The sequence below is a fragment of the Mixophyes fleayi genome, chromosome 3 (assembly GCF_038048845.1).
Source record: "Mixophyes fleayi isolate aMixFle1 chromosome 3, aMixFle1.hap1, whole genome shotgun sequence".
Taxonomy (NCBI): domain Eukaryota; kingdom Metazoa; phylum Chordata; class Amphibia; order Anura; family Limnodynastidae; genus Mixophyes; species Mixophyes fleayi.
Genome location: NC_134404.1, coordinates 95,132,929 through 95,145,128, shown reverse-complemented (window position 1 = coordinate 95,145,128; position 12,200 = coordinate 95,132,929). Strand labels below are relative to the sequence as shown.

Here is a 12,200-nt window from a genome sequence, read left to right as displayed (position 1 = left end):
CTAGAAGATTGGTTCCTGCCACCATAGTTACTATTCAGAGCATTCAAAGTGAATGCCATGTACTTTGCTGAACTGCTAGGCCATTATCGGTAGGTGTTTGGCATGATGAATAACTTATAACATTTTTATTGTCACACACACTGAAGCATGTCTAGGTGCAAATTACTTTCGGTCATGAATTGGGTTAAACTTACAGCCACATTGAAGATATATAACAAACTTTGCGGTCAAAGTGCAGATCCAAATAAAATCTTCCATATTAAGAACCTGAAAGTATCCCTATATAATTCCACAGTAATCTAGTGCAAACACTGCACATCAGCATCGAGAACACCAGAATACTGCAAAATTCTGAACCTCACTAAACAAAGCTTCAAGGACTGGGTAAAAGTGGAGGCACACATACCCCTTCCCAAAATCCATATACAGTATGTGCCAGAAATATAGGGACAGATTCAATTAGTCATGAGGTTTTGTTCTCGTGAGATGTTTCAGGTAGGAAACATACCTCATTTTTTCTAGCACTTAACAGAGGTGTGAGTAAAAATTGATGATGTTTCCTGTACCATAATTGTGATATTCCCGCACAAGTACGTCACAGCTAATTGAATCCGCCCCTTATTACAAGCTATGTGAAATTCCATATTTCCTTAAAGAGTGTCTTTAAGACACCATCATTCCCTACATTCTGGCTGTGCTTTTTTAATCATATATTTAATTTTTCACATTCTACCAGGATTTTCTATTTATTTAGTATTTTGTCCAGGTTAAAGGGGAAAACTGAAAGGGAGAAAAGCCTTCTAATTACAATAAAGTTAACATAAGAAATATTGTAAGTGCTGGGCTGCAGTTTGGCCATCCAGAAGACTAGTGTCATATGTGTGTTGCAGAACACCGCATTTTTCCAAAGAGAAATTTGTAGTTTTATAAAGCGCTCATAGTGACATGAAGCAGTGAAGGCGTTTTCCCTGTAACAAGAGAAATGCCTCAGGGTATATACAGCATTCAACTAGCTGAATGCATTGTGTATGACAGGGAAACCATGATCCCCATTCAATGTACAAAGTACTATTATTCTTTGCACTTGATACAGTGTGTTCTGTGACATGCTCCAAGCTTGCATAGGATGAGAAGATATATCGAGTTCACTATCTAATAGGTAATACATCTACACCATTTTCTCTGGGTCACACCCCGGTTAAGGCCATCCATGGTGATACAGCTTACTACATTAGCTTTTTCTTTATTCATTTGGAATTGTTGGGCATGCACATTCCAGCTATTAACAGGACACCCTCTGATGGCCCCACTTAGGAACAATCTGGCCGTCCAGATTTTGGACAGGGCCTGGACCTGAAGATCATCTCAGATCTATGAACTAAGTCCAACATAAAATTCCTGATAGACCTTGCATCTCCTTGTAATAACAGGTTTTTTCAATAGTTACAAATTAGGTATTTTTATTCTTCTTTGCATACTCCAAGATCTATAACGCAAAGCTCCCAGCTGCAGTCCTGTGTATATCTTCTAAGGCACTCATTTCAGGTATTGCCATGAATCTGAATGGGAGGACGACGCAGAGCAGATACTGGATCTGGTGAAGTGGAACGGAATTAGGGCCAACAGATGGTACATGGTCCCTAGACATATACAAATAATTGCTTCTCAATTTTGCTGGAGTGTGGAAAAAAAGGTCCACATTTGGTGGACCAGTCCAAAATAGCATAAATGTGCAATGCCCTTAAACAGGAAATAAGTAATGTCTGCCTACCAGTGTCCTTTTTGTACTCTGTTTCCCAGCTCCTTACCTAATCTGCTGAAACACACTGAAAAGCTAACATACCATATGCTGTATACCAGATAGCTACATATCAGAAGAGCTGGTAACTGTTCACCATTCCAGCTATCATCAGAAGAATATGCACAATATACCAAATGGAGTACATAATGAGTATAACAACCCAAACACATTCAGAGGTCATTTGGGTACAGTGGACATCACACTTTGAGGCCATTACAACAATAAGCACAATAGCAGCATCACTTAACAATCTTTATTGACAACCCAGTAGTAACAATCAAAATTAGATGGGAGTGGGTCATCCCACTCCCCAGACCCATGCTAACTTCTGTCCCTCATCCCTCCTACTAAAAACTTCTTGAATGTTCTAAACAGGTCAAATTTAGACATTAAAGTGTTAATAACCAACTGCATGCTGAAATATCGCATGCAAGTGATTTCAGAGCTGTAAAGGAATTGAGAAAATACTGTGCGAACAACACAGGTGCTCCACAGAAGCTGACTAGATGGGTCCAGGTTAAAGTATCAGCAGAAAACAAACAACAATAACTATATAACACACTATATAAAGAAACTGGAAAGTCAATAGATAACCAGACTGATAATAAATTTAAAGCCAGATGAAAATGAAATAAAAAAGGTAGCAAAGAGAGCAACACCCAACAGATGTCTCCACTGAGTCTAATGTATCTACGAGTGACCTTAAGCAATTAAAACTCTCTCTCTCTTGTATTGCAACCATCCCTATTGCTGAAGCAGAACTATCAGGTGTAGGGCGTACCTGGAAACTCATACGGTAATGTACTGTCCATTTGTCTGCAAACTGAAGCGTTAAAAGCAAAATCAGGAGGAAAAAGAGTGACCTCTCAGCCACCAATACAGCCAAACTAACCCAGGCAAACCAAGGAATAACATCTGGAAGGGAAAGATCTGACAACCACAAATAGAGCATAAATAAATGCAAAATATAAAAATGAAAAAAAAAAAAAAATTAGGGCAATGTTACTTTGACAAAATAAAGTGAAAGTGATAACAGCTCAATACTAAAATAAAAAGGTGGTGAAGTGATGTTATAAAAAGAAATCTACATATGGTGTATCATAAAGCAGCTTATAAATTTCTTTACATATTGTCTTGTATTGAACTTTAAATACATTACAAAACACTAGAGATAAATTGGCATTAAGCTGAAGGATAGCTCCCAATTATTTGCACCAAGTAGTGAGTATCACTTATAGAGCACAGCTTCATAGCTATGGAAATGCGTGAAACAGACAACTTTAGATAAACAAAAGCAAAAGCATTGTGAGAAATACTATTTAGATGGAGCACCAGTTTTTCTGAGTAGCAGCGTCACACAGCACAAGATTAAGCTTTACACATTGGGCAACCTTCCAATATTCAGACACCATACAGCTATAGAGTGTTTGTGTGCGAGGCAGTCATGTCCTAGCAACCATGTAAGTGCTCTCTGAAATGCACAAAGACAGGTTCTGCACTGTATTGCATATGCTGAATTTCTCCAAACAGAAAGTACACTCTCTCATATAGACAGTGACAATAAGCAGTGGTAAATGTAAGAGCAACAATATCCACAACACAATCATTACAAATCAATTGTAATCTATTAAAGGAATAACAAAACGTTGCCGTAGACTAATTGCATGACCTGCAGCAGGTTGTAGTGCAGCTTTTAGGAAACTGCCAATGAAAATGTTATTAGCTTCTGCAAAACAGGTTGTCAGAAGTGCAAAGAGCTTATGAAATCTGAAATATTTTTCAGGGAACTGGACATGGTGCAGACAGGGCCTGATTAAGGGTTCAGGCCACCCTAGGCTAATACACATGTAGCTCCCCCTAAACTTCCACATTAGACGAAAACACCATATGGGTCAAAATGAACACGTTCTTAATTTGACATCCAGCTTCCTTCACCACCTAACCCCTTCCCCCCCTGTACCCATAATGTTTATGTTCCTGTGTTTTCACAACTCAGCTCTACTTGGCTTTTTAAAAGAATCACAGTAATCTTTGTCACTCATTTAGTTTTCATTAAAATCAGAACTGTATAGCAGACAGAGGCATGAATGAGGGCTACAGAGCAGGGCCGTCTCTTCCATAGGGCACGATGGGCAGGTGCCCGGGGGCCCTGCAGCCCAGGGGGCCCGTCAGAGACAGCGAACAGAAAAAAGTTCCTAAAAAAAAAGAAGAAAATACCGGATCGCCAGCTGACCGCAAGGTAAGTATTTTCTTCTTTTTTTTTCAGGAACTTTTTTCTCTCTGCCTATGACGGGCCCCCTGGGCTGCAGGGCCCATATATATAATATTTTTTTATTTTTTTTATATATAAAGGGTCCCCGGTGCACTGCTTTGCCCGGGGGCCCCAAATGTTGTTAAGAGGGCCCTGCTACAGAGGGTGACGATATGAAGGTGGAGAGGGCTGTCATATCTGTGCCTGTCGCCATCCTTGTCTCTCCTACTGGCTTTTTCTCAAGCGCCCACCCAAGAATGACTCATTGTTTTCAGCCATGGAAATCAGTCAAGATTAAAATCTTACTATATTTTTCTTTAATGTTTTCTTTTCAATTTGGACAACTATTATTCTCTTACATTTTATGATGATTTTCAGTTTATTATTTGTATCTGTCATGAGTTCGATTTCTGACCATGACCTTATCTGTGTGGAGTCTGTATGTTCTCCCCGTGTTTGCGTGGGTTTCCTCCGGGTGCTCTAGTTTCCTCCCATACTCCAAAAACATACTAGTAGGTTAATTGGCTGCTATCAAAATTGACTCTAGTCTCTCTCTCAGTCTGTATGTGTGTATGTTATGGAATTTAGACTATAAGCCCCAATGGGACATGGATTGATGTGAGCGAGTTCTCTGTGCAGTGCTGCGGAAGTAGTGGCGCTATATAAATAGCCGATGATGATGATTATGTTTGTAAGATGACTGGCTATGTTACAGTATCTGTGCTGTCTTATAAATGAACAATGATGATGACAACTATTTTCTTTACAATGCACCTATGTTTTGGATAAAGAATTTTTAATTTTTTTTTTAAGCTGCACTACCACTTAGTAAATTAGTAAATGGTGATTGAGAAGAGGCTCCACCGTCCCTCAGCTCTGCACAGACGTTATTCCCAGAGCTTCACCGTTCCTCTTACAACCATGGACAAAAACCAGAGTGTGGGGAGGGCTTAAGAATTTAAGAGGGAGGTACAATCCCAAGCCACAATCCCGGACACACAGACCTAGTCACCATTTGAAAGTGGCAAGTACAATTAATTTGTTGGTTCTGTATCCCAGAAAAAGGACTGCATGAAGGCCCCAGGTTCTGGGCATACACGTTTGGCTGCTCAGGTTTTGGCAGCCACATCCTGCCATTTACCTATTGCACCTAAGGATATAAGATAGGCTTCCACAGAAATAAAGCAACTTTCTCTTGAGCAACTTTGGAATCATTTTCTGAATAAAACAGTGCTGTTTTCAGGTTAAGTTCGATCTTAATAAGAATAGATAGCAATCAAATGCTCAATTAGGTCATCTGAATGTAGAAGGAGGCAAAGACGTAAGACGTTGTTTTGACTATATCAGACTGCTCAGCGTCTGCCAGGTAATTTCACAACCACACAGAATCAGAATGTACCAGTTATGACATTGAACATGACGTTCAGCAGTCTCTGGTAGTAAACTATGCAATCCCAGAATGTGGACTGGAGCTGCTACAATACAACTAAAGAAGGGAAGGAATGTCTTCTATGTACAACTGCCAGTGGATGCATACGCTCAAACTGGCATCTAATGAAGACATAAAATATAAATGTCTGCGTTATTATTAAGAAATCTTATTATTTAAATATCACTTTGGCAACTCTTCCCACCACATTTGCTTTAAAAATCAGATCTGCCAACATACCTTCCCCATCGAATGTCCCTTGTCCTCGTAGGATTTTCCGCTTTGTAAAATGAGAAAGAATTGATAAACATTATTGAATATATCCATATTTACACACACATACATATCAATGTATCAATATTTTAAATACCTATTTAAAGAAATGCATTGTTATTATTAAAACAAAGTAAAACAGTTAGTAGCACTACATAGGACAAGTGTGTAATGCTAAGGTATAGTACAACGGCAGCAATCTCACTCTGCCGATTGTTTAGTTTTAAATATGACTTTATACAGCACATAAAATATGTTTGTGTGTTCACCAAGAAATACTGTAATTTAAAAAATGCAGTGGAGACGCCTCTCACCTCTACCCTAGTATTAATTGGTGTACTTCAAGCATAAGGCACAAGTAGTACACTATGTAACTGATGTTCTTAAGTCTCAAGAATCTGTGTGCAGGACCGTATCTTCATATTCTGATCTGTCAGTGTCAAAAATTGTTACTTAGGGCCAGGGCCGGATTAAGGGAATGGAGGCCCCTGGGCCAAGGGGGCCTCCTTTCCCCGTGAGGGCCCCCCCCCCAGTGAGCCGAGCCCCCCCCCCCCGGTAAGCTGAGCCACCCCGCCCCCACCCCCCAAGGCACTTACCTCCTTCTCCTGGCAATGCAGTCCTTCCCCGGCGCGCTGTACGCTCTTTACTGAGTAAGGAGACTACAGCGCGCCGGGGAAGGACTGCAGTGAAAGTGCTCAGCAGCATTGATCACGCCGGTGGCGCCCCCGACCGATCAATACTGCTGTTGAGCACTTAAAAGGGCCCTCTGGATGCCCAAGGCCCCTGGGCTGTAGCCCAGTTAGCCCTGTGGTTAATCCGACCCTGCTTAGGGCTAAGCTTTAAAAGGCATAGTACATCTGGCAGATGTATAACATAATAAAAGAGGCAGCACAAAATTAGAACAAATGGCACTAATCCCTATCCCTATGGAGGCCCCTGTATACATGGAAAGGTAAAAAAACAAACAAAATACATACATATAATTTTTTTTGAGCTTGTCCGTTAACGCCAATCATGAGATAGCGCTGATAGAATAGGCACATTGGTGGTAGAAGTACTTTTAATGGCAGGGACAAGTCTTTGCCGACAAAAGCTGATGTAACTCAACAATGGCGGGAACCAACTTAGACCCAATAGTCTGCATATTAAACAACTCTTCCGATTACAGATATGTGCCCATGCTTAGAATATCTAATTAATAGTTTATGCATTTTAATTTCACTTACATATAGCGTCTAACTAACTGAATGCATGTATATTTATTTCTTACGGCTGATATTTTATTGTAGTCAGTCCAACTAGTGGTCTCATGCGGTATTCTAACACTATACTGGCCACCAGTTTCTTTGCAAATCTAGATTTTCAGGTTATAACACATGCACTTATCACTCAAACAAGACTGGTCACCCTTGATTTATTATGATAATGTCTATCAAACCAAAATAAGAAACTTCTTTAGCAGACTTATTTTTGGTGCAAACAGTATTTTGGTACTCTATATGTGAATAACTAACTCTCAACTAAAGACCTAGGGGAGTCCTTACACTGTCCTTTAATAACCTTCCCCAGTCTTCTCTGGCTATGTTAATAATTTCTGCAGACTCCGTGCAGGAATTTCCAGTGTAGATATACTGCTGGCATTGGTTAAGTTGGCATCACTAGATATCAGTGCAGTGAGTGGGATGCTTCCAGTACATGCTTTCAGGGCTGGGGGCTGGATGGGTAGTTCCCATTATTCATACCCAATACTGGATCACCGATTTCTGTACCGAGATGGAACAGAAAAGGATCACTGGGGAACGTAATGTGACGCAACCTGAAAGAGAATATTGTTGACAAGTCCACAAATATGGAGTCCTACCAACAAACATGAATAAGGCTTCTCCACATTAGAACAACCTAAACTTTTTAAAAAGCACAGTTTTAATAGTTGTCACCAGACAATCCAAATTCAGCACAGACCACTGCTACAAGGTAAGTATTGGTGGTAGTTAAGTTTATTAGCAAGGAAATGAAAAACACATTGCCATACTCTGCATTACAAACTATGGCTGGTGATGTCTGGTTCTAAAAATCATTGTTGAACAAGGACAAGCAAAACCATGGTAGCAGTGATAGCATTTGCAGCTGAACCATGGATGAAAGAACATTGGTCAACATTCTCCTTAGATTATTAGTTATAGATTAACAGATGTCAAGCAGAACTAAGCAGAACTAGATATCCAGGACTGTAGCTAGCTATATATTATATATATATATATATATATATATATATATATATATATATATATATATATATAATTTTCCATATTCTCCAACATTTATTTTGTTGCATTCTCACAGACATAATTCAACAGCTTACCTTTATCCTCCCCAAACTTGAAAATCGCTCTTTATCTTCTACAACTGCTTTGAGGATTGGTTGAGACATTCTGTGATTCTTTTTTCTTTCTGCTGGGTCGTTGAACTCAACACCACTCACTACTGCCCTACGATATGAGGTAGACCGAAGCCCTCTGCGTAGTGCACCAGGGCTGTCTGTCTCAGCTTCTGCATTTCCATCAACTGGAGACGCTACCCGATGAGCTGTACTAGTCTCTACCATGCTACGAGTCTTGAGCAACCTTTTGCTAGTCTCAATATGTTGATTGTTTTGACCACTAGTTTTATTTGTCACCTTTATTTCTGAGGCTAAGCCCTTTGGAATGATTTGTTGTGCACCTACTTTGAGAGACACTGGACTATTTGTGCTTAGAATTATACACTGTTTCTCTGGATTAGATGGGGATCTTTGGAGAGGCGGTTTCTCTTCCGAAGGAGATTTTGGAGAACTTAGCAAGGAGTCTGAAACAAATAGATCTGTGGCCTGTATCGGCAGAAATGGAGTACAGTTACTAGTGGTCACCATCCCATTAGATGGAAAAGAAACACTAGATCCAAAGACAATCTGTTCTCTGTCAGGCGTTAATGTAACATTGCTAGATGTCCGCCTTGGTAGCATTGATTTGTGGCTTGGGGAAGAAAGGTTTTCACTGGTAGTAAAAGTAATGGAATTACTGGAGTCCACTCTTAGGAGCTGAGATGATCGCTTGTGACTTGGGTCCAATGTTTTGTATTCCTGAGATGATAGTAATGAAGATAGCTGCAATTTGCCATTGGGACTATGGAAGTCTGAGCCTCCTTGCTGAGGCACCCTTGTCTCTGGAGAACTTGTAATCCTTTCGGCAGGTTGTGTCACTGTAAAACACTGCCTGTCCTCCACTGGGAAATCTGTGACAAGCAATCCATTTGGACTCTGATAAGACTGCGGTCTTGATTTGGAGTTGCGACTGCCGTACAGTCCCTCTCTCTGTGGAACAGGAGGATTCGCTCTCCTCCACAATGGAACAAATTTAACATCACTGGAAAACTCCACCTCACTTTCTGCCTCCATGGCAATGTCTGTTCATTCTCCAAAAGCCACTAAAATCCTAATGAAGGTCAGTAAATCTCAACTGGCTCTGTCATTCCTGGAAAAGAGATGAGTTTACGTATCAGTGATAAACATGAACCATGGATTTGTATAGAAACCATTCAAATCAGTTCTTCAATAGGTGAACTGAAGAACTGTAATAAACAAGCCATTATATTGCTTCATAAATAAGAGTAGAGAGAATATACTACTACAACCACTATCACGGTTAGTATTTAATGAACACTGTGACAGCAGCCCAATTTGTCAAACTGGATACAGAAAAAGGAATGTAAAATGTCCAGAATCTACAATATTTTATTTAAATATATTTCGACAATATAGCCACTTTGTTCACATTTAGAAAAATATGAACTGATTCCATGTCAATTAGGTTAGGAAAATGTTTTTGGTACTTTTGCAAGATAGCACAAAATACACAGAAAGAGTGAAACTTTACACTACTTTCATTACTCAAAAAGGCATCCAGTATAATGCAATTTAGCAGTTAAATTCTCCAGGATAATAAATATACAGTAGTGGAAGTTCCCTGCTGAAATGCTTTTCATTAAATACAGTGGTTTACCCATTTCTTAACACAATTATTCTAGACCAGTGTGTTTTACAATGCAGTCTCTCCCCAGACTCTGGAAGCAGAGAAAACTGATCTGCCTTTAAAGGAAAGATTGTTCTCAGGTTTGTACCAAACACAATAATAAGAAAAAGAAAATGGAAACCATATTTGGTAACAGATGAATGAGGGGGAAAGTTCAGCTAATATGTCTCAGGTAATTCAGTTTATGACGGATTATCTGACCTCTGATTAAACCATTTCTCGAAATGAACAAAATCTATAACCTACAGAGATCAGCAATACAAACTAGGGAATAAACCAGTCTCACCTCAACTTTGCAAAGATCACTTAAGACGTCACCTGTTTGCAAATACAAGAGAATTCACTTTCAACTAATCTTCTATAGGAATGAAAGTATTTTCTATAGTATTTATGACAGACTTTGGCAACCTGTAGCTCTCGGAATGCTGGGAGAGCATCCTCGACTTGTAGTTCCGAAACTGTTGGAAAGCCACAGATTGCCCATCTCTCAAGTATAATAATCATTACTGTACTCCTATGGGGAAAACGACATTGAGTAGTCAAAGCTTTACCCGGTATCTGTATTCCGTAGATCACAAACTCCTTGCGACTCCCGTATACACAATCCGCCCTGTAGTCCACGACTAGCGTCCAGGAAGAGCTTGTTGTGTGTCCCACAGAATTCTTCAGCAAAGAGACAAGAGGAGAATACACCGTTGCGTGGTTTAGCTGTTCTCTCCTTGCAGGTTAGTATTGACAGACTCGGCTCCACCTGGACAGGGTGGAGGGAATAGCGTCTGTGTCCTCTGGGAGGGACAGCCAGGATCAGAGTCCAGACAATGTAAGTCAGCTGCAATGTGATATAAACTCGGATAAAGATCTGTCAACAGCCAAGGTAATCAATCTATAAGGAACGGAGACTGTGTCAGTATACTAAATAGTTCTGAGCGGAACTCAACTCTCTCAAACTATAATAACTGCACAGAGAAAGCTGGTCGGCCTCATTCATACCAAGGCGTGAGCACCTCCCAGTGGATACAGTCTGTAAAATCTCCAGAAGGACAGACGTGTTACATACCCTACAGAAGGATAGCTTAATCCCAGAGGCACATCTGATGTGTCAATGGACTCCTTACTCCAGTTAAATTATACTCAAAATTACAATTTGATAGTTTGAGAGTTTAGTAAAATTAAAAATATGCAAAACAAATTTGAAGGTTTTATAATAATAATAATAATAAATAATTAATAATAATTTAAAGACATAAAACATTACTTGACAAACATTCAGGAACATAACTTGGGGACTTAGGACCTATCCTTGGAAATCAGGAACATTTAGCAGCCACACACTAACAAAACAGACATGTAACTAAAATATTTATTTGTGTCAATTAATTGTTTTGCCATTATATAGCATTAATTCAGATTACATATAAAATCTTTTTTGTGGGTGGTGGAGGAGGTTGGAAGAAAATGTGTACAGTTTGCAGCTATTTTTTTATTTGGAAAAAAATATTATACTATATACTCATATTATAGTATTTTTATCATATTTTTTGAGACTTTCACACAAAAAACAAGTCTGCTATGGGGTGCAAAGCTGTATTAAGGGTTTGGGGAGGCATGAGCATTTAAAACAGGGAGGCTCCCATGTTCTAATACACACATATAAAAACATTGCCCTCTTGAATCTCTCTCATTGCCCTCCTCGAATCTCTCTCATTGCCCCCTCGAATCTCTCTCATTGCCCCCCTCGAATCTCTCTCATTCCCTCCCACTCACTGACCCCTCTACATCTCTTCCTCCATGTCTCTCTCACTACTCCTCCGTCAATGCTCCTCTCAATGCTGTCCCTTCCATGTCTCTCTCATTCTTACCTGTAGTTGTGACAGCTGTACAACTGCTCTTCCACTCCTGTGTGCGCTCCTTGCTGCTTAGACAGGTAGTCAATATACTTTCTCTCTAAGCACTGGACTGTGGGGCTGTCTGATGTCACTCAGAACACTCAGAGTTCAGAGGAGACTATATAGTCAGATTAGCTCATGCATTTAAAAATGCATGAGGCTAATATCATCCTCCAGCAGTGAGTGGCAGGCACCTGGGGGCTCCCTGGGAGAGGGGGTTTGGGTGCGTATACCAATACTTTCTGTCAAGATCCATTAGGAAAGCAACACTGTGGGCCTGATTTATTAAAGTACGCAAAACAAGCGTAAATTTCTGGTTGTTTTTTAAGACACACCATAAACCAGACATATGTACGTCTGTATTCAACTAGGAGCGGATCTGAAGATAAGTCTCTTGTTGAATACAGGTCCAGGTGCACTCTGCTCTAGCAAACAATACACTGCAGAATACATCAAATACATATGTGAAATATAAAGCCCCAAAAGAACACAG

The 12,200-nt window shown here is 39.9% G+C and overlaps 1 protein-coding gene across 1 annotated transcript in view; it reads right to left on the bottom strand.

The window, feature by feature from the left end:
• The window catches only part of ARHGEF26 (Rho guanine nucleotide exchange factor 26), a 141,130-nt gene extending 130,356 nt beyond the window's left edge, over nt 1-10,774 (bottom strand). The window contains exons 1-3 of the mRNA XM_075202022.1: nt 10,373-10,774; nt 8,117-9,263; nt 5,722-5,761 (exon numbers count right to left, since the gene is read on the bottom strand). Of these exons, the coding sequence (XP_075058123.1) occupies nt 5,722-5,761; nt 8,117-9,187 (1,111 nt within the window). The 5' untranslated portion in view covers nt 9,188-9,263; nt 10,373-10,774. The remainder of the gene's footprint in view (nt 1-5,721; nt 5,762-8,116; nt 9,264-10,372) is intronic.
• Between the last annotated feature and the right edge of the window lie 1,426 nt (nt 10,775-12,200).